Source organism: Drosophila biarmipes, chromosome 3R (assembly GCF_025231255.1).
Source record: "Drosophila biarmipes strain raj3 chromosome 3R, RU_DBia_V1.1, whole genome shotgun sequence".
In the NCBI taxonomy this organism is placed as follows: Eukaryota; Metazoa; Arthropoda; class Insecta; order Diptera; family Drosophilidae; genus Drosophila; species Drosophila biarmipes.
Genome location: NC_066616.1, coordinates 32,267,902 through 32,289,291, shown reverse-complemented (window position 1 = coordinate 32,289,291; position 21,390 = coordinate 32,267,902). Strand labels below are relative to the sequence as shown.

Sequence of the window (21,390 nt, the reverse complement as noted above, 5' to 3'; positions counted from 1 at the left end):
CAGAACTGAGTTAAGTTAGTGAACATCCATAAAGATACTTTCGTTGGGAAGAACTAAGAGATATTCTGACACTATAGTAAGTAATTATTTGGTTGTTTCATCATTAACATATGGATTGATTTCTTCAGTAAACATTTAAAAAATAATTCAATTATTTAAGGCATTTTATTTTATTTTCCATGCTTTTTAGCAACACTTTTTTCGGTGTGACTCAGGCCGTTATCATCGCTGTTCTTCCCCACAGCCCATATAAATATATGTAGGATGTTGATTTTAATTGCGGCTCATCCATTATGCGGCCTGTTTGGGCTGCTCTGCCTGGCTGACGGCCTGAGCTTGATTAACAATAATTAGGCTCGGCATTAATTACGCCGAAAAGTTAATTACGCGAGTGTGCGTATGGCGATACAGCGAGTGCAGATAGGACCCGAAACTCTTAAATTTGCACAAATATCTTCCAGAGTCGAACCGAATTGAAAGCCATTCCGGAACGGAGACAATAATGGAGTTGCTAAAACAGCTGGAGCGCAACTTATTAACCCTTTGACGCCGCAGCGGGCTAAATCCACCCACGCACACGGGGCGCAATAAAATCAATCTTATTAAAACATTAACAGCGGGCAAAGGGGAATAAAATAAATCAAATGGTCGCCGGGTCGCAGTTTAGCCCCCCTTCGGCCTCGGCACCCCCTAAATGGATGCTTAACGCAGCGGGAAACCCCACTCCATCCCCGTCTTTCCCTTTCCGGGCACTTTATTAGCCGCCTTCAATCAAGGCGGGCAGCATATGAAATTCAAATTTGATGCCCGGGCACCGGGAGGAAAGCCACCCCTCGTCGCGGATGTCCTTTTATTATTATTTTTATTGTGCGGTGATTTTCCGGGGGTTGTCACTGGCGGGGTGCATATAAATGCGACATAATTTCCCTGTAATGAATAAATTGATGGATGGATCTTGGCACCAGGACCACCAAGTCCACCAGGTCCACCTTGGAATTCGGCACTTGCCCCGCTTCGGGGGAGGGGGAGGAAAAGCTGCTTTAAATTAAGTTCCCTTTCCCCGCCGAATCGGCATGTATTGCCCCACCCCGGCGGCTGTAAATTACAATTTGATTTTTTAATTTTTCCATTTCCCATCCCCGGCTTTCCCCGACTTTCCCCGGCCTTCCCCGCCTTCCCAGCGGGAAAAGCCATTCGTTATCCCAGCGGTTGACCGCAATTTGCCCTCGTAATTCATTACTGCGGCGTGTGGGTGCGTTTTTTCCATAATTTTTATTGTTCTTTTGATTCAATTTCTATAACTATAATATTAAGTGTACAATTATTAAATAGTTTATATTTATACGGGCTCTTTAGTGGGATATACATGGTGCACATACGGACAGTAGTGGTATATGCCATATGCGGATCTCTATACGACTAGACAACTCCTTAAAAACGGCTACGCTGATATATAGTTAGCTTTAGTTCGGTTTCCTTTCGGCCTATGCTGCTTTACAATCTGATACGTTTTGGTTTACATATACGATATATACGATGGGGAACTGAAGGTGGAACTAGGAGCGACTATATGTTCTTTGGGCTGGCTATTTGGCTGATTAGTTAGGGTTCCGCGCTTACACCTAGATATTTGCTTTTATTTACAAAAACACTTAGTTGCTGGCTTTCGGGGCGATCTCGAACGAAGGGCATTAATCTCAATGCAAATGAAACAGAGGGACCTCTCGCTGTGGTAAATTTAATTATTGTTCTTCAAAAAATTGTATCTTTGGATAGGGCTTCGTTCGCTAGTAGTATCCTTAGGTTAGGCAAACATCTAAAATTATTATGAATGCTTAGGGCTAGGCTGCCTTTAGTTTGACTTCTAGTCCTCTGCGAGTCAGAGCGCTCTTCAATCGATGACGTCCTCGTCGTCGTTCTCGTTGTTGTTGTTGTTGCTGCTGCTGTTGGCCAGCGGCGCCTCCAGGGGGGACTTGCTGCCGCCCTCCAGGCTGTGGTTGCCCTCCTCCGGGTGGCTGGAGGGGCCCAGGCCCAGGTCGGAGTGGTCGAGGAGGAGGCTGCCGCCGTTGTTGTGCTGCAGCATGTTGCCCGCGTGCTGTTGCATCCCGTTGGCGGCGTGGTGCACCCCCGATCCGCCCGAGAAGTGCTGCAAGTGGTGCTGGTGCTGGTTGAGCAGCGCACCCAGGGCGTTTTCTCAGACCACGTCCGTCACGCCCACGCCGGTGTACTGGCAGGCGGACAGGCCGGCGGAGTTGGAGCGGGAGACCGGGGAGGGGGCGGAGTAGGGGCTGCCGAAGCCGGCGGAGGCGTGCTGCTTGGCCTTCAGCCGCAGCGTGGCGATGCTCGAGCTCATGCTGCTGCTCATGCACGGCTCCGCCGCCGAGCGGTACATGTACGGGTTGGCGGGGGTGGTGTACGGGCAGGGGGCGCCCACCGCCCCCACGTTGCTGCTGTTGCTCAGCGAGGAGCCCATGGAGCCCGGCAGCATCGAGGCGTTGTTCATGCTCACCGCCACCCCGCTGGCCCCCGTGTTGAAGCAGTTCACCGAGTTCTGGTGGTGATTGCCGGCCACCATCGAGCCCAACGGGTTGACCGGCCACGGGAAGGGCTTGGTGCCCAGCGGCGAGGGCACCTTGGTCCAGTTGTTGTACGGGTACGAGCTGTACAGCGAGTCGTCCGCGAAGGGCTGCATGAACTGCGTCCCGAAGCCCGACTTGAAGTCCGCCGCCGCCACCGCCGCGTTCATGGCGTTGCGCTCCCGCTTGCGCCACTTGGCCCGCCGGTTCTTGAACCACACCTGGGGAGGAAAAGGGGAAGACTCATTAGTTTAAATGAAATTTATATATAATTAAAATAAAAAGATATCCACAAGCATGCGAAGTACCTATCCTAAGATAATCTTTATAATCATGGTTGTAACTTTAAGTAACAGATACAAACATTTTCAAATGAGTGTATCTTTTTATCTTTCAGATATAATAAGCAGCAAGTCACTCGTACTATTTTGCTTTATTTCTGCTATTATTTTTCGTTTTTTAAAACGAAAAGTTCCGAAACTAAAATCCCAGATCTAGCACTCTAACTCTTATTGCACATCGCGACTTATTCGCAGTTTTTAAGCCGCCGCGTCGGCCATTTTCTTTTTTAATTTATTACTTGAAAATTTATGTATCTCCCTGCCAGCGACGGCAAAGACGACGGCGACGGCAAAACCTTCCCCAAAAAGCGACCCCCGCAATACGCATGTGCAGTAATTATAAATATACAAATATATACATAAATACTGCCAGTCAGCCCGTGCCCGTGGCTGGCTGCCTTTTTTAATGGAGAGCTTTATATAAATAAACTCGGCTTGCCACCACCGAAAGCGCCGGAGGAAAGTTGCGAGGGCGCAAAAATAAATCAAAATTATTTTGCACACAGAAAGTGCCAGCGCAGAGGAAAGAAGATAAAAACAAAATGGCAACTTTGTAATTTATGGCTGAAGTTTGCACAGATACGGATGCCTTTGGGGGCAGACAAAGATACTCTTGCCCCGAGATACAGATACAAATGACAAAGAGCTGCGCAGACGTTGGCAGCATTCTGATGAGTTTCTTGCTCTCGAGCTCTCCTGCCTTAAGACACTTTCAAGATACAAATGTAGCCAGAAGCCCAGGCAAAGGTTCTCACAGATACAGATACTACTTGGCCAGGGCAATTAAAGCTGCAAATTCGATTTTCATGGCTTGTTGCCGCATTGCCACGTTGTCCCTAAATCAACGCGTTTCCAGTCAGCGGGGTTGCAGATTTATGGCCAATGCAGGCCTGCACCCCTCGCTGCCAACCGAATGTCCTACATGTCCTGCGACCTGTGTCCTGCGTTCTGCGTCCTGTGAACTCCCCAAGCCCCTGACTGCCGTGACTAAAGTCCGACACGCGCTGATCTATGCAAAAAGTGTTGGTTTTCGCCTGGGAAAACCCAAATTGAGACATTCCGAGCCGGTTAACAAGTGAAAAACTATGGCCGCGTGCCAGCAAGTCGATTTAGTGCGGCAATTGCCTTAATCTAATTAGTTGCGGCAGTTTATTGAAATCGCATGAGCTGGTTGGCAAGGAGGAAAGCGGACTGAATCGGAGGATATACGAAAGTGAGAGTCTTCCTTTTCCCAGGACCCTAAATCAAATCCCCTGCCTGCGCAATGTGTCAATTTGTCAAGGTACATCGCTCAGCCCCATCATCATCATCAGCAACGGCACCAGGAGCAGGAGCTCAAGGATCTCCTGCATCATCAAGGATGCAAAACTAACGTCATCGATCTCGTCAGCTGTCATTTTCACGTATCATTTAGCAAGTTGCCGAAGTTGCAAAAAACACAAAACCCAGGCGGACGGAAAAGTGGAAAATGCTGATGGCAAATTGATGTGCCTGCAGGAAAAAAGCGACAGCGAAAAGGAACAACTCTGCGCCAAAGTGAAAAAGTGAAATATGAGAGAGTGCAAAAAACAGCGCAATTTTCCACCCAACGGGTCAGGGTGCTGTGGAAAATCCTAATTGGTTTTGATGAAAGCATCAGTGACACTCGATGGCGAACTCCCGCAACGCTTCATCAGGTAAATTGTGGACCCAAAAAAACGGAGAATATGAGTGGCCAGAAAGTGGCCATGTGGCAGAAGTTAGGCCCTCATTTTTTGTGCGCCCCTCATGATTGATGGCTGCAAATTGCAGCTAAATACGTTTTTTATTTGCCGAATGGGAAATGTGAAATGGGCCGCGGCTCTTGTTTCCGGGGTTCTTCTCTGTGGATAGCTGCGCCCGCGTGAAAATCACCAGATAACATCGATACGTGAACTACTCCACGTAACTGTCAGTATGACCACGCAGATATATTGCCGTACTCACGGTTCCCGGTGCTAATTGCTCCGATGTCGGACTGCAGCTGCAGATATATACGAGCATATGTGGGCAAAAGCAGCCTAATCACGGCTATCACGGGAGTAAATAAAGTCAAAAGGTTGTCGTAGTTGGGTATTTGTTAAAAAATGCTGACTTAACTGAAAGGAATTACCCAACTGTTGGGTTCATATTTAAATCTTTTTCTTTAGAATATTATGAAATTTATTTTGTGAATTTTAATATTAGCAGAAAAATTCAATTAAATGTTAACCATAATGATTATCGAGTAATAATCATAATCTTCAGTGATCATCTTGATAATATTATATTTATACTCTAGCTTTAGATGGATATATATTTGTAAAACTGTATAGACAAAGCTGTAAGGCTTACAAAAAAGTCAAAGCCCGTTTATTTACTCCCCCACCCTTCAGATACATACTCCCCCACCTATCCGCCATTCGAACTGCAATCATCGCAGCACATTGTGGCTCCTTTGTGGCCACTCCCAATCGCTTTTTTATACACTTCCGGCGATTGGCAAATGCTGTTCCCGTTTCCGGGCCATTGGCGACACCTGACCATAAAAGAACTGGCAAAAACACTCGATGGCCGGATACAACCCCAGTGCCTCTGCTCCACTTCCATCGCCGGGCAGCGACAAATGCTTTTATGGGCCTTGTTTCGCCAGTCTTTGGCTGGTAATTGAATTAAAAAGTGAGTTCTATTTGACACATTAAAAAGCGAAAGAGAGAGCGGGCAGACAATGGGACAGACGGGGCGAACATATTGCCATAATTGCCGGCGCATGTAAATCCCCGGATTAGTAGCTATCAGGGCCGAAGATACAGGAACGGAAAACGAAACGGCAGCAGAAACAGAAGCATTCTCCCTTCAGACGGGCTGCTCTTTTTTGACAGTTTAAAGCCGGCCAGATTTATAAGGCCCATCCCGGCCGGAGTTGCACTGCCACTGCCCCGTAATCCTTTGTATATTTGATAAATTTTATTGCCTCCGCTATTACAATGGGCATCCGAGAAGTCAAAGTCAAATGTGAGCCGGGAGCCACCCCTGCGACACTCGCAAAGGCATGATCGCGATCATCATTAATTCGTGTGCGGTTTTCTAATTCATTAAACAACCCTCGGCGGCGATGACAAATAGTCCGGGCATTGTTTTGCATTTTCGGAGGGTGGAAAGGCCCCTGGAGAAGTGAGCAACCGTTTTGTCATCATCATATAATGGACCATAAAACAAACTGTATCAATATTTTATGCATTTAGCTGCTTTATGCGAGGAACACATGTTTAGATTGACACCGTTCCCGGCCTCTCCGCCTGTCCCCCCGCCTCCTGTCACTCTGGGCCGCAGCTAATTTCTTTATAAATGTCGTCAAGTGCGAGGGGATCCACCGAATTCCGGGCATATGCGAAGGTCCGGGGAAATTTGCATAGGAAAACCATGAAGACTCGCCCTTTCTCGCAGATGTTCTCCTCGCCGGACCCATTAAACCCATCCACTTCTAGCTGTACAATTAATGCCACGCTGATGTCGCCATACGTCCAATGACAATGATCGCAGCCCGATCACCATCAGCAATCATAGCCGATCATCGATCACGGGTCTATCATATCTCCGCCTGTCTGCTGAGCTGATTGTCTTCCCTCCTGTCGGCGCATGGAAATGGAAGTGCGAGTGGGAACGGGAACGGGAATGGGAATAGACACAGATACACGATATCTTCGATATCAGGAGAGTATTTGTCGCGCTGGCGCCACAACTCCAATTGTTTGCCCAACTAACTATCGTGTTTACAAACAATTACAACTGTTGTGTGGCCAAGATATCTTGGACAACTCCAGGCCCTGTTGTTGGCCCTTCTTCCACATTACGCACAGTCGATCAAGGAATATGGGTTCTGAATCTAGGGTTTACCCAAGGTATTTGTAGTTCTTTCAAAAGATATTTGAACTAAGAGATCGGATGTAGCAAATAGTTTGTTAATAATATAAACTACACCAGTAATTGATATACATTTTGTTATGATTATATTGAAGTTTTATCTTATGACCAGAATACTGTTAGATACAATATACCCCGCGCAGTGCAATGTATCTCGGACACGGACAAATGCCGGGCCCTGTCAATAGAACGGATATTGAGCAAACACTCCGATGCAGCGCAGTGCAGTTGAGGTCGTTCGATAAGCCCGCGGTTTACAAACAGCAAATGCTGCAAACGCTGCCAACTGCAGTTTTAGCTGCGTCAATTTATGGCAACACCCTGCCTCCCCTGGCCCGCTGGCCCCCAGGGCCGCCCATAAATCGCCGCTGGCGCAGGGAAATCGGCCCTGCCTTCCGGACGAATATTGGCCATATTGGCCCTGCTCCCCGCCCCGTATTGGTTTAAGCCAACGCCAAACGAGGCGACATATTTACGAGTCTGTGCGGCTGCACTGCGGTCGCGACTCCTGCGGTCCGTAATATAATTGGGGCCGGAGTCCGGAGTCCGGACTAACGGACTATAATGGCGGCATAATGTGGCCGGAATGCCAGGACCGCCGTCGTTTGTTTGCCGTTTGCGGCTTGGTTGGCAATTAATTCGAGCATCAGCGCGGTAATGTCGGTGAAAAGTACGCGGGATAGGGCAAGTTTTTCCCCACATAATACAAACACTTTACTCTAAGTTTCCCAAAAAATTCCTATTAAAACCTCTTTTCCTTTGCTCTTTGGATGTCAAAATAAACCCAACTCAAGGTCTTAAGTCTTTGAAATATAGGTACTCACCCTGACGCGAGCCTCTGTAAGATTGGTCCACATGGCGATCTCCTCGCGGGTGGACATGTCCGGGTATCTGTTCCGGCTGAAGGTGTGCTCCAGCTCCTGCAGCTGCTGCGACGTGAAGTGCGTCCTCTGGCGCCGCTGCCTCTTGTTCTTCTTGTCGTTCTTGGGCTCCTCGCCGCTGGTGGTCATCGGCTCATCGTGGCCCGAGCTTGATATGTTCTCTGTCTTGATCGTGGTCTCGTTCACACTGCGATTGCCTGCGAGAGGAAACGTGTATTTATTGTTAAAGATTATCAATGATTGGATGAATCAGAAGTTTAGAGGGTAGAGTCGGTCCCCCACAGTTGCAGTTGCTAGGCTGTTCCTTACCCCATTTCTGGGCCTACCAGTCGACAGTTCGATAGGGAAAGGTCTCCCGAGCGGCTTCTGGCTTCTGGCGTCATCGGAGCACCGTTACTAATTGCCATGCAACCTTCAGGCGTCGCCAGCAAACACCCCACTGCCAACCACCCACCTCCCCAGGGGAACTTCAAAGAGGAGCCGCCGGCAAACAGATTTATAACCAGTTAATGTATGTTCCCGAATGTCATCGATCATGCGGCGTGCTTTTTGTGTTTTTTCTGTTCTGTGTGTCGTAGGGCCCGGAAAGCGAGCCCAAATCGAAACCGTAACTGCCGAAAACTTAATCAAATAAACTAAATTACTGCCCCTGTGAAATATCATTTTCGTTCGGCTCCATTCTCACTTTTTTCGGCCTTCTGTCGTCGTGAGGTCGCAAATCAAAGGCAGTCTAATCGAAAACTAAACGGACCCGGCCGAGTAAGTTTCGCCGACAAAGGTGGAATCGTTGGCCACGCTTTCCGAAATTATTATAAATTATGTTCCTTATCGATGGGGCTCCGGAGATAACGGATACGGTCTGGGAATAGTGTGTTTTCGGGTGGCACTGGACTCCAGCTGGGAGAGGGGGTTACGGACGCTCCTACTCACCATCTTTGCGATCCCGACTCCGGTTCGATAACGTGGATGTCGATGACGTCTGAAAGTTGTTCAAGTGGGTGCTATCCAAACTATTCGCTACGGCGGTCATGGAGCTATGACTATCACGGAAATCGCCGGTTTCGGCCCAAACTGAAAAGAACAAGCCAGCGCAGGCAAGAGAAAATTACAAAAAAATTTATGTTTTAACCAGGGTTTGTTCAAGAGCCCAAAGGTATATATTGCTATATGTATTCCCCTTAAAAACTGCACTTATCTATTTACTAAGAGACTCAAAAATCATGATGCAAAAGGTATGCAAGTATCGCAGTGCTTAAAGACATTTCCCATCTGTGAAAAGACTCAAGTCAGTGTAAAGCTTTCCCCAGGCCTCAGTATCCTAGAGAAGCAAGGAGGCGCCGTAAAAGAGCTCATAAAAGGATTTATGGCACCGCCGCCCTTAATGGGCTCTTGGTTAGCCCGATTAAAAAGCGGATTGCTGCTGGAGGAGGCCAACATAATGGTCTCCAGGGTCGGGATTGTAAAAACTTCAGTTCGTGCTGAAAGTGTTGCCAGGGGAAAGTTAATCGAGGGAATCGCCCTGGACTCCTGGCCCCATAAATCTTGCGGCGCCCAATGAGTCAAGTAATTTGCTGCCCCGCCACATAATAATTGCCGCAGTTAGTCACGCCTATTTCTATATTAATTAGTCATTGACAAGATTCCCCGCCCGAAAGCCCATTTCGTCACAGATTTATGGCCGTGGCAATTGATTTCTGGGGGTTTTCCTGCTTTCCCCAGAAGGCAGAAGGTGTGCACCCATATGGTCCCGAGGTCCCTGGGTCCCGGCTTCCTCCTAAATCTTCTCGGCCACTTCCTTTGCATACCACCAGTAATTTATGGCCTTCTCACATGCTGTCACTTTAATGTGGTTTTTAAAGTGAGCAAACACCCGCGGCGACATTTGAAACAATTAGCCTGCTCCTTTCCGGAGCGGGGGTTGCGGGGGCTTGGGTACCCCTAGGAGCCACAGATGTCACCCCCTTGGAGGTGGCCCATGGCTCAATTAGTTTATTGCCAGTTGCATAATTTACGCCGACGACAACAGCCTCACATGCCGTTGGAAATTCAGATTTCCCCGTGAAAGTATTTTTATGGACCCTAATGAGTGCGTTTCAGGGTAATTAAAATTTCATTGCTTTATTATGAGCGCCGCGGAAGCTGAGTGGAAATTTTCTAAACAAACAACCTGGCCATGTAAGCGGACAAGTTAATTTTAAATACTATTGTTTTGTCACTATTGATTAGGTAACTGGTTTTTTAACTATCAGATGCTTATCTTGATAGCCAAAAAAGATAGAATATTTTGTATTTTTTTACTCTTAGAATTAGGGAAGACCTCTAATTTGATAATACATATTATCCATTATACCTTTCCCCTTGTTAGCCATATGAGATGACACTTCCCGCACCAGTTCCACTGCATCCCCGATTCCGCTTTCATTTTTTAGTGAACGCCTCATTGCAACCTCTGGTTTCGAAGACACAGCTGAATGATTCTTAATAGACGGCCATAGCTGCTCCCATTCCCAAATCCGATTTCCGACCTGAGCTAAATGGGTCGTCATCGCCCATTCTTCGTATCGTAAAAATACTTTCCCAACGACACGCTCTAAAAACACAGAAGCGGAGAAAAAATACGGAGAATTCGAAAAAACGCAGCGAAAATCACGTAGCAAGGCGATTTTTATTTGTGTAAATATTTCCCGAGCATTTTGGCCAGCGACTAATTTGAGTTTGAATTCGGATTTTCCCGCTGTTTTGTTTTCCCGCCGCCTGACAGGTCGTTGGAAAAATCGTCGTCGTCTGTCAGCCGGCGGTGACATTTGCCGGCCAGTTGTCGCCCGAGTTTTACAATGTTTTCAAGGCTTTCGAGTGGGTATCGAGTTTGGATGAGTGGCAAGTGTCAATAGAGGTGGGCGTTGCTTGTCGGGGCGTTTTGCACATGTCAAGCAAGAGGTTTGTGGCGACAAGTGTCGGCGTCACTTTCGCCTTCTGAATGTTTGGTTTTCCTATTTTCTGATGTTCGGATTTTCCAATCTCCCAGTGGGCGGCCATTTTGCAGTGGCATTTAGCCGCTGTGCAAACAAATGAGCGATGGTAAACCTATTTGACTTGGCGACTATTGTGATGAGCCCAAACAAAAGTCAAAGGCAAACACTCCCCGAGGGGCGTTCTCAATTAATCAAGCGAGGGTTGCCCGAATGAAACTGCACAAAAATTCGAAAATGATTCGGATTTTCTTTTTTCTCCTCCAAGCACCCGAGCATCCTGCTCCCATACGGCAAACGCCTCGTTCATAGACAGATTTCCACATAAAAACTTTTGACACACGACACGGCAGCCGGAGCAATAAATTATCCAGAGCAGGCGACGCAGACTGTCACAGGAGGAAACTCGCCAGACCAAAACAAACAGAAACAAAAATGAAAATAAAGGACGAGCCAACAAAGGAAAAGGGAGGAAAACGGTTAAGGGAAAATGTCAGGCTAAGCAACGTTTAGTTGGTGACCAAAAACAAACGATTAATGTGACAGTTGAGAGGGGATTGGTTTCGGGATTGGAATTGAGATTGGATTTGGAAATGGAAATGGGTCCCGAGGACCGAGAGTTGCTTCCGCTGTAAACCACTGGCCGGGCCACCAAAGGGTTAACCACTCCTCGCCGCAAATGAAAATATTTTCCAATTTCATGCCACATTTGCTGCCGAGGTGTTGATGTCCGTGGAAATTGCGGCCATATGCCGCAAAACAAGAAACCACAAGCCACCCCTGCTGCAAATTAGCCTAATTCGGAGTCATGAAAATTAGACAACGGCCGTGCAGTTAATTTTTACGTCTCGCAGGACTAATCCTTTGGTCGAGACAATGTCCTTCGACCATGTGTTATGGCCCCATAATGAGCTCCGGGCACTTGACCAACCGGAGCAGAGCCGCATAAAAATCTGGGAAATCACATTGACATGTCGCAAGTATAAAGAGCAACCCTTGGCCAAACGACCACACCCGTAGCCGGCGAGTCGCAGCCAAAAACCCGGACTCATTAGTTCAGACTGCAGATAAGACAAAAGGCAGAAGGACCTCCAGCGCCAGCCCCCCCGAAAAAAGGGCGTTGTGTTTTTCTGTCCAGACTAGATTTTCCCCTTGTAGTTTTCCACTGCAACGAGTTTGGCCAGTAATTTGCCCGACTGTCAGCTCGAATTCCATTCCTGCCATTGGGTCAGCCAGCAAAAAGCTGGCCAAAGGACCCGGCCCACGGAGTCCTGCGAGTCCCGTCCGCCGGACAAGTTTGTTTCCTCAGATAATCTCTAATGCGACATTTTTACGAAATTGCACGACGCCCGGATAATGAGAAAAGAGGCGGAAAAGCGGACGGAGAGTCAAGTTTTCCCGGCGAACGAACTTCTGCAACGAGGTAATTGCTTACAGGAAGTGGGGAGCGCCGGCCCTGGGGCTGGTGATTGAGGGTTGTGGATTGCGGGTTCTGTGGCTGGTTGCCATAATGACATTATAATTTATATAAACGAAATCAGTGCCAGCGAGGAGGAAGCGCAGAGATAGAGCTGTGCAGATGGATTGATAAATGGCAGCTTCTGCGGTAGTTACAGGCTTCCGCAGAGCACAGTGGGGCAGAACGACAACGACATAAATGTTACCTAGACTTTTAAATACTATAAAATGATTGTAAGAATCACAGAAGATACAAATGTTACCTAGAAGGTAACTTTAATTTTAATATTTTAAAATGGAACATCTACCGAGAATTTCATCAGTAATAGTTAGGTTGTGAAGCAATCACAGTAAACCACTGTGCGGTCAAGTGCAATTCATGTGGCACCAGGGTGCATTGCCAATTCGAGTGCGATCCCTGTTCTTGCCGGAACCCATGACATATGTGAGCAATTTCGCAGAGATTTGCGGGCAATGCACTGTCGCAGGCCGCAGGATGTGGCGTCCTTTAAGGCTTTAAGGAGCCGAGCGAAAATCGATAAAAAGTATTTATATTCATAAAGACCGGGCCTGACAAACACGGGTGTTGGTGCGGAATTTAAAGTAGCCCGGGTCCTGGCGGACCCCGCCCCACGGAGCCAGTGTGTATCCCCTGGATATCTGCGTCTGGGGTTTTGTTTATGTTCTTCTGTTGTGCTCTGTGTTTTTGGGCTTTGTTTTTCCAGAGCCCGGCTAGCTGCACGTGCCATTAACACTTGCCGGGCCGAAAGACGGGCCCGCACATCTAGGCATTCGTGTAAACACAACAGATAACAGCACGATTTCACCAGAAAGCCGAACTGAGGCGGGGTGGAACCCTGGTAATTTCATAATTTTATCAACGGCATCAGCCACAAACATTGTCATGGGCAAATAGTTCTCATCTCATCGCAAGTATCTGTATCTGCGGCTGTGGCAACGACTTGGCAAACAAGCTAAGGACTGGCTGGCCATAAAAAATGGAAACAAAAAGAAATAGGAATAGAAACAACATTCCACTATTTGCCGAGCAACCAAAAACGAAATGTAAACTGCTCTGATTTGGTTTCCAGATTCAGATTCGGTTTCGGTTTCGTTTCGGGTTCTGTTTGGTTTGCCAGGGGCAAACAGGCGATGCCGGTGGATATGTGTTGATTCAGTCCCCGATGCAGCGAGATAATTCCCTAATTGCCGCGATGGTGAAATATGAAATGCACACCGGAGAGTCGAAGGGACAAGGTCGGCTCCGCCAGCTGCTGACAACATAATTCAGAGACAATCCGCAGCCATTAAAGAGTTACGTTGGCGACCGTAAAGACTCGGCTCCGTCGTCTAAATTAGTGTAAAACGTGAACTTGAAATCCTTTGAGCACCGCCAGCGAAACAAAAACACGCACCGAAGCCATAAAATGATCTACCAAAAATAAAACGAAGAGTCGACTCGAAACTAAGAGCTGGAACACGGCCCATAAAAAAGTGCAATCGTAAAAAATTATTACCCCTGGCGTACAAATAAAAACACACATAAATAAATACCTATAAAAGAATGGGTTGTGGGTGTTTCGGGCGCGGTCTCTGTTTGTGTGCTGACCATTAAATTGGCCAATAATTGAAAATCCGATTGCAGCACTGCAGTTCTGGAGTCTGATGGAAATCCTGCCGCAGCAGGAGCAGAATCACGTTGCGTGGCCATTATTTAAACAAGAGCGTAAACAATAACGACAACAAGGGGAAAATCGGGAAACCCGGGCCTGGGCAGGGGCAGCCGGCGGACAGGAGTGGAAATTTGTGGCTCCGAGCTGTTAACGTGGCCCGCACCTGCAGCCCCGAGTACCAGTATCTACGTGTTTGTACGGGTGTCAAAGGATAACTGCAGTCGTGCATATTTTAAATGCTCGCCATTTCTGTGCTAAATTGTTTTGGCACGCAAATAAATGGCAGGACATCTGTGGCCGTGGGTTCGCCCAGGTTCAGTGCGGTTCACCCTGGTTCTTTTCGGGAGTTCTGGGTGCTCTGGGCATTTCGGGATGCAGACAAGTGCAAAGTTTGCGGGCTGTTAACCCCGGAGGGGCAGAGTTCAGCTGACAGGGCGACAGCCAACAAATCTCTAGGCGAGGGCAGACAAATCTCCTATGAAAATGGAAATTTTTGGAGGTGGTTTCGCTCAGGGAAGAGCTGAAGTTTCCTGGAACTTCAGCATAATGTTTTTCATAGGTTTTGTACATTTCCGGACGGTTTTCCCAATGTTCAAGTGCAAATAAAATAAAAAATTCTATATAAATTCTATTTAATATCAAAGCAATGTGTATTAATATTCAATTAGTTTTAGTTATCTGAAATGTATCGTCTTTGAAGGATATTTTCTGAATACTACAATGAATTTCTTCAGGAAGATCTTACATTCCGCCACCTCATAATAATCATTGCCCAACAGGTTCCCTGCCCATCTGGAGTGGCCTGACCTTCTCCCAAAATCTTCCCCAGAACCAATTGAGTTGTCATATTGGCCACTTGAAGCCGTGGCACTGCTCACTTGGTGCCTCACATATTCCAGTTCCGAGTCGACATCCTCGTCCTCCGAGTCCAAATTCCCATAACAATTAGAGCAATCGGAACAACAAACACTTGACTACAATGCACATATCGGGTTTCCCAGTTGCCGAGGGGAGAACTCCAGGGAGAAGTGAGCAGGGTAGCGCGCTGCTTTCGGCACTACGCCAGAAGGGTGCTCAATTAGCCGTGACATGCGCACAAAATTGAAATTTGTTTAGATGTATCTCATCCCGAGTCCTCCGTTTTTTTGGGTGCTCCCTTTGTAACGCTTTTGTGGAGATTATGCGCTAATGATTGCACAATGATTATGAATATGCATGAGGGGAGTGGAAGGGCGGCTCGGAGCGACAAGTGGCCCGGGGAAAGGGAACGGGCTTTTGGCACGGAGCGTGAATGATGGCCAAAACGAATCGCATATTGAAATGACAACAGCTGCGGCTGACAGAGGGAACAAAATGTATCTGTAGAGCAGAGGCCCACAAAAGTGCCATGAATAGCAATGAGAATGCGGACACTTGTTGATGGCTCGGATCGAAGGGGATCTGCTCGGCCGGGCCCCACGAAAGTTCTCTTCTAGACTGCCCTGAGTTATGAGCCCACTAATTAGCTGTCAATGCGCGAGATGCCCCTCACAAATTTCACTACAAATTGCCCCCGAAATTGTCTCAGTTGGGGCTATTGAAGGGAAAACGGTTCTGGGCCCGGGAGCGTCTTCCTATAAGGGGAACTGATCAAAAGGCAATCTATGCTCTAAATAGTTCTGCCTTTTGGCGCATAATCTAGGAATGCGGTTCATGGATATTAAATAAATCACACTTTTTTATTGAAGATAGTATTCGATAAGCAAAGGTGGGTCCTAATAATTCTTATGATCTTCATTGTCAAAGTAACTTTGAAGATTTTTTATTTTGAATACCATATACATATTTTCTTCTTGCTCATTTCTTCCTTCATAATCTAAACTTTCACATTTGTTTCCCCATTTTATAAGTAATGTCCCCAAGCTAGCCATAATATTTTCCCAACTATTTTCCCTGAACTCCATCGATCCCCTGCATTATTCGATACTTACTTCTGAGTTTCTCGAGCGGCTCGTGCTTGGGCGTGTGTGGCGGCACCACCGCGTGGTGCGGGTGCTGGGAGTAGCCTCCGACCAGGTCCTGGCCTGCGGAGTGGTGCAGGTGGCTCAGGCTGCTGATGGGCATCAGGCTCGAGATGGCGGGTGAGATGCTGACCGACGAGCTGGAGTCGTGCAGGCTGTGGTGGCTGTGCAGGTGCTCCGTGCCGGAAGTGCTGCTCCCGCCCCCGTTCACAGTGGAGCTCCCGGTGCTGCCGCTGCTCAGGGCCGTGCTGGTGGTGGTGGCGCTCTCCGCCGATCCGGCGGATCCTGCTCCGTTGGCCGTCCCGGCACTCACCAGGTCCTGCAGACACAGGCCCGTGGACTCGGCGGACATGGCCTCCAAGCCGTTGAGCGCTCCACTGACCACTCCCCCTCCGCCGTTGGTCAGGCCACCCGGTCCCAGGGCCGTGGCCGAGCTGGTGACCACGCCCACTCCCAGACCGCCGCCCCCGCCGCAACCGCCGACGGCGGAGGAGCGGTCCATGCCGAGATACGTGGGGAAAATGGTGGAGAAGCTCTGCTGCTGGTGGTGGTGGTGGTGCAGCGCCGACTGCTGGTGCGCCGGGTGGGCGGGGTGCGCGGGGTGCAGCGGCGGCAGGTGGTGGTCCCTCCCCGTGAACTTCGTCGTGACGACGTCCTTGAAGTGCTGCAGGAAAGTCGTCGTCTTGAGGCCGGTATCTTCCAACTGTGGTGAGAGCAAATCCAAGATGCAGCCGTTGCGAGAGCCCGAAAAGCTGGGGAAGAAGGGGGTGAATCATTATTACTTATTTTTGATAATTAGTTTCCTTGTAGATTTTTATAAATTCCATTAAAATGTAAGTTCCTGCAATGCATTTCACAGTTACTACCATAAAGAAATTAGCAACTTCCCTTACTTGTGATGAAATACTACACAAATATAATAAAACACAGATGCGATAATTTTTTTCCTTATTGTATAAGGTTGTAGAAGCACAAATTCTTATAAATATGCACACTTAAAAATACAACTACCTTTTCTAAGCAGCTGGTGTTTCTCTAAAATAGATTCCCTGATAGTTGCAAGAGGTTTGGCCCACACAAATGTTACTCATATCGAGTCCATTACCCAGACTTAATTATCGTGGGGCTACCTGTAGGCAAATCAACTGGTGGAACTTTTTATCGCCTCAACGCGAAGGCAAACAAGGGCTTAACCCAAACACCAGCCGAATGGCAAGTTAACACCAAACACGTCAAGGGGTTAATACCACGGATGCTGGAGCCGCCGGCGAATGGAGTGGTGGTTCGCTGGGCGTCGTAAATTGTGGGGATGGCACTCGGGGACCGCGGGATCGCGGCTCGGGGGGATCGGGCCCGCGGGCTGACAACCACCTACGCCGCTATCAGCTATCAGCAGGCCGGAGAAGAGGGCCCCCGAGTGATAACGGCCTTATCGATGTAAAATATTTACATTTCTGCGAGCATTTCTCCGCGCAATGATTGCCACTATTGCACGTACCCGGCCGATTTTGGCGAATCGAAATTAGGAAAGGTGAAATGGACGGAATGCCTCTCTGACAGCCGCTGGAGCGATAAACCGTGTCATGGGCCGTGGGGCTCCAATAAATTCGTTAAAAATAAAAAACAGCCCACTGACAGTAGCACGAAAATAGCCATAAACGATCGTAAATCAATTAGCGAAAGGGAGGAGGGAGGAGCCCGCTCCAGGCTCCCAGGCCCCTGGCCCCTGGCCCGATATCGGGGAATACGTTATATGTTCGCAGCGCTATATGTGCGGCCCGCTATCTGAGCAAACGAAACGAAGCGTTGCAATAAATGGTTATCTAATCGCAATCACAACAAACTACGGGCATTCAAAGGCATTCTCACTCGGAACGAGAACGAATTTCATAAATCCAGCGGCAGCATAAATTCGCAGTCGAAGTGAATTTAATTAAATTAATTGGAATGCCTTGGCTTGAGTTGTCACTTTCGATTTCGAGCGATAATGCCGCTTGATCTCCACCTGATCCCCAGTGGATTAGTGCGGCTGTAACATTAAATCCATTTGCGGTTGTTCAACAACAATAATAGCCGCCTTCCGTGGTAAACATAATTTCACTTGAAGCCAATTTATGGGCCACACATTTGATGGGTCGGCCGTCAGGCGGCCGTTGAAATGAAAAGTTTCTGCATTTATTGCCGTGATGGGTATTTATAACACTGTTATTTGCCCTGTTATTTGCTGCTTTGCCGCAGTTGTCTCAATTTCTGGCTAAATTATCTGCCGCAGCGTCTAATAAATAATTCGGTTGCCAGTTTGCCAGATTGCCAGATTGCCAGCTTGCCAGTTCAAAGTGCCAGCCATTGTTCCATTCCCCGAGCAGAATATTCGGCGCTCTATTTAGTGTGTTTTTCTGCCTTTCTGCCGCGTCATTTTATTTCAAAAGTGAGAATTTATTTACATAATGATTCCCTAAGACAAAGAACGCCAGAATTATTTTATGCCACTTTATGGCCGCGGAGATCTCGTGGGTTTACGGCTTCTTCGGTGCCTCGTCGCGAAGGTGGCAAGATTCCGATGTTGTGCCAAGGCTTTCCACATGTTTTCCTTTCTATTTAATTTTATTATTTTATTCAAATTCGAGTTTAGCGGCTGGCCAGAGATCCGAATGCGAGCATTGTGTACTTAGGTTTTTTCCATGCCTTGTTTGCTAATTGTTTAGGTGACGTCAATGAGCCGAGGCGGCGCTACTTGGCCGGGCTCTCCTCCAAATTTTTTGGCAGTACTACGGAGCACTGGCCCAGAAGCCCAGAGGCCCCCTTACGAGATGGCCGAGATCGAGATCCGCCTTTATGGCCGCAATCCGGGTCTCACTTCGCCGTGATTTATGCGCGGCGTGAGAGTCCGCCGTAAACTTAATTCGTTGACCAACAGCCGCTTTATTGGCGGGGCTCTCTGGCTCCTCAATGGGCACCCGAACCCGGCTGATCTTCCCTGGAAAGCTAGAGTGTTTCCCCTAGCATCAGCCGAATTGACATTGTCATTACGGAGCGATTAAGTTCCCAGGAAGGTGTTTACCGGGCAACTTCTGTTTGCGGCGACCTAACACGTACGATTAGTCCTAATTCGGGCAGCTTTACTTTCGTTTTTAAAAGTCGGAACTGTCTCTTAGTCAAGGTCTATGTTTCTAAGATTCTAGAAATGTTATATATATCCTGTAGATATTTAATTTCAAAGCATTATCAAACAATAACTAAAATCTATATCAATGTTTTTCTGAGAAATCCCATTTTATTTATGTATACTTTTCTACGCAATTTATTATGTTCCTTGTTTAAGAATGCATAGCATAAACTATACATCTTTAATCTTATTCATGATTTAATATGCTTAGCAAGTCTGTTTTTTATAGGTATGCTTGAGGTCTTCATGCACTGAGTTAAGATGATACATTTTATAAGTCAGCTTAAGTTATAAATGCTACTGTTTGCCCCTCTTTTGTCTAAGATTTTTTCAAGTAAAGTTGAAACAAAGTTCATGAAGTCAAAACTCACCTCTGAATGTTGGGACAGGAATTCAAGTTAATCCACTAGGTGGTGGGAACGAACTTCCGTCGGTTCCGCTGGTTCCGTCGATCCGGAATGGGTGTCTCAAAGGCGAACTTTGATGGCTCTTCTTGGGGGCAAATGTCGTGGGCCCGTCAGTAAATCAGATGGCCAGCATTTCAATGGGAGATCTGGGAAAATCTCCGAAAATCTTTCGGATGTTTCGCGTGGGCAGCGTGGCTATAAATCTCGGGGATCTCGGTAGGTGCTATTGTCGTTGCAACAGATTGCTAATCAAATGCGAAGCGGCATTTAATGGAGCCGCTCTAGCCGTAAAAACAGTTTTCGCACACGCGCTGCTGACGTCGGCAGATCAAACAATGAAAATCACAGTGATTATGTTAGTGATTAATTTTAAGTAACTCGGGGATATGTTTTTAATCTCGCTGCCGTTTCCACAAAGCACACACACGCGCACACAGTCTCACTCGCGAAGCACCTTCTGTGATATGATTTCGATTCAATTCGGCGGCTCAGTGCGATACGATGTGATTTGATTGGCAAATCCTGCGGATTTAAGTGTTCTAATAATTTAATCCGCGGCGTAATTAGGCTAAGTATCTATGGCACTCGAATCTCTGGTGCTGGTGGCCCTAGACCTGCTGTTGTATCTGTGTATCTGGTATCACAACGGAGGCGACGCGTCTGCATCCGTAACAGGACGTAGCTGGATTGAAAACGAATTCGGAAAAGTATCTGTTGGATGCGTGTTCCACGGGGTGTCGCCACACAGCGAGTGCGTCTGGGTGGTTGGGGTGCCCTGAGGCGAGCGGGGTGGATGGGCCAGTGCTAACGGTGAACGTGGTGCTGGCGACGAGAACTCGCGGCTACTGAACGCAATACGCCGGAATGTCGAGCGCAAGAGCCCCGTGCGCCCGGGCGCTATCTTATCTCTCTTTTTTTCCCCGTGCGCCCGGCGAGAGGGTGTGAGGGAGATGGTCTGCTGTCCGGCGAGTAGCGAGTGCCGCCTGGCTCTCCGAGTGCGAGCGAGAGGCGCGCTGCCATGGGCGCCGGGAGGCCACACCCCCAAAGTCGCTGCGCTCGCTCTCTCTCACTCACACCCCCGTGTTTGCACTGCGCCATTGCTGTGCTCTCCCTCTCTCGCCCACTCGCCCTCTACCTCTCTCGCTCCGCGGCCGCACATTATTATTTGGCTGCTCTCGAGGGTTTGATTTGTACTTTCGGGCTTCGGGGTTTCGGGGCTGCGAGTCCTTTGCGAGAACCCCCTTTGAAGAGCCCCTCGGAGGACGTCGCCGCCCCGCGCCCCTGGACAATTGCTACGTGCTGTGCTCATAATAATAAGGCTACTTCTGCCCACTTTTGAGGGCTGGCTGTCTTTTTACTGGGTGTCAAGGGCGTTTTGTTATCCCATTATTCTGCGTTAGCCCGCCATTGTTGTTCCTGTTTAACCCCTGAGCCCGAGCCCCTCGCAAATAAATAAATAACTGCTCCTTTTGACGTATCCTTGCGTTCGCATTCGGGTCTCCTCCCCCGGAACTTCCCCCTTTTTGATTTGTTCGCCCGGCAGGAAGTACAGAATACAGCGACAGCCACAGCCGCAGATACAGATACGGATACAAACGCAGATACAGATACAGGGGCACTTTCAAAGGAAGCCAAACAGAAACAACGGAAGGCAGGCAGAATTTATTTAAATTCACAACAGCTTCTGTGCAGTTCATAATTTTCGTTTTTATTTCGCATTTGCCCGCCTTCCCCGGCAGTTTCATCTTCTGCCTCGAGTGGTGGAAGGGGTTCGGGTGGGGGAGAAAGGGGGAAGCTGGGGGAAAGGGTCTGCGGAGACGAGCCAGCGGATGTAAATGATGCTGGCTTTACGGCCTTATGTTCCACAACTGATGCGCCAGTCAGCTAATCAGAGATAATTTCCAATGGTCAAGCAAGTCATAACCCATAGGTTATAGGATTCCCGGAAGTTGACTGTATTATATGTCAAGGAAGTGGAGAACCAACAGCCCTTGAATA

The 21,390-nt window shown here is 48.1% G+C and overlaps 1 protein-coding gene across 1 annotated transcript; it reads right to left on the bottom strand.

Annotated features, from left to right (window-relative positions):
* Positions 1-1,253: 1,253 nt before the first annotated feature.
* On the bottom strand, positions 1,254-20,221 carry LOC108025429 (pituitary homeobox homolog Ptx1). Its single transcript, XM_017095917.2, has 5 exons — positions 19,357-20,221; positions 15,790-16,571; positions 8,650-8,790; positions 7,663-7,916; positions 1,254-2,797 (listed from the first exon to the last, which is right to left on the bottom strand). The coding sequence occupies exons 2-5, from the start codon at positions 16,319-16,321 to the stop codon at positions 2,195-2,197; spliced, it is 1,530 nt and encodes a 509-aa protein (XP_016951406.1). The 5' UTR covers positions 16,322-16,571; positions 19,357-20,221; the 3' UTR covers positions 1,254-2,194.
* Between the last annotated feature and the right edge of the window lie 1,169 nt (positions 20,222-21,390).

What these genes read in the sequence shown, in the direction of transcription:
- LOC108025429 (XM_017095917.2), bottom strand. Translation starts at nt 16,321, where the DNA reads ATGGACCGCTCCTCCGCCGTCGGCGGTTGCGGCGGGGGCGGCGGTCTG. An exon ending in GCCGCTCGAGAAACTCAGAA is followed by an intron (nt 8,791 to 15,789) that starts GTAAGTATCGAA and finishes TGTTCTTTTCAG; the next exon opens with TTTGGGCCGAAACCGGCGAT. An exon ending in TTACAGAGGCTCGCGTCAGG is followed by an intron (nt 2,798 to 7,662) that starts GTGAGTACCTAT and finishes TTTCCTCCCCAG; the next exon opens with GTGTGGTTCAAGAACCGGCG.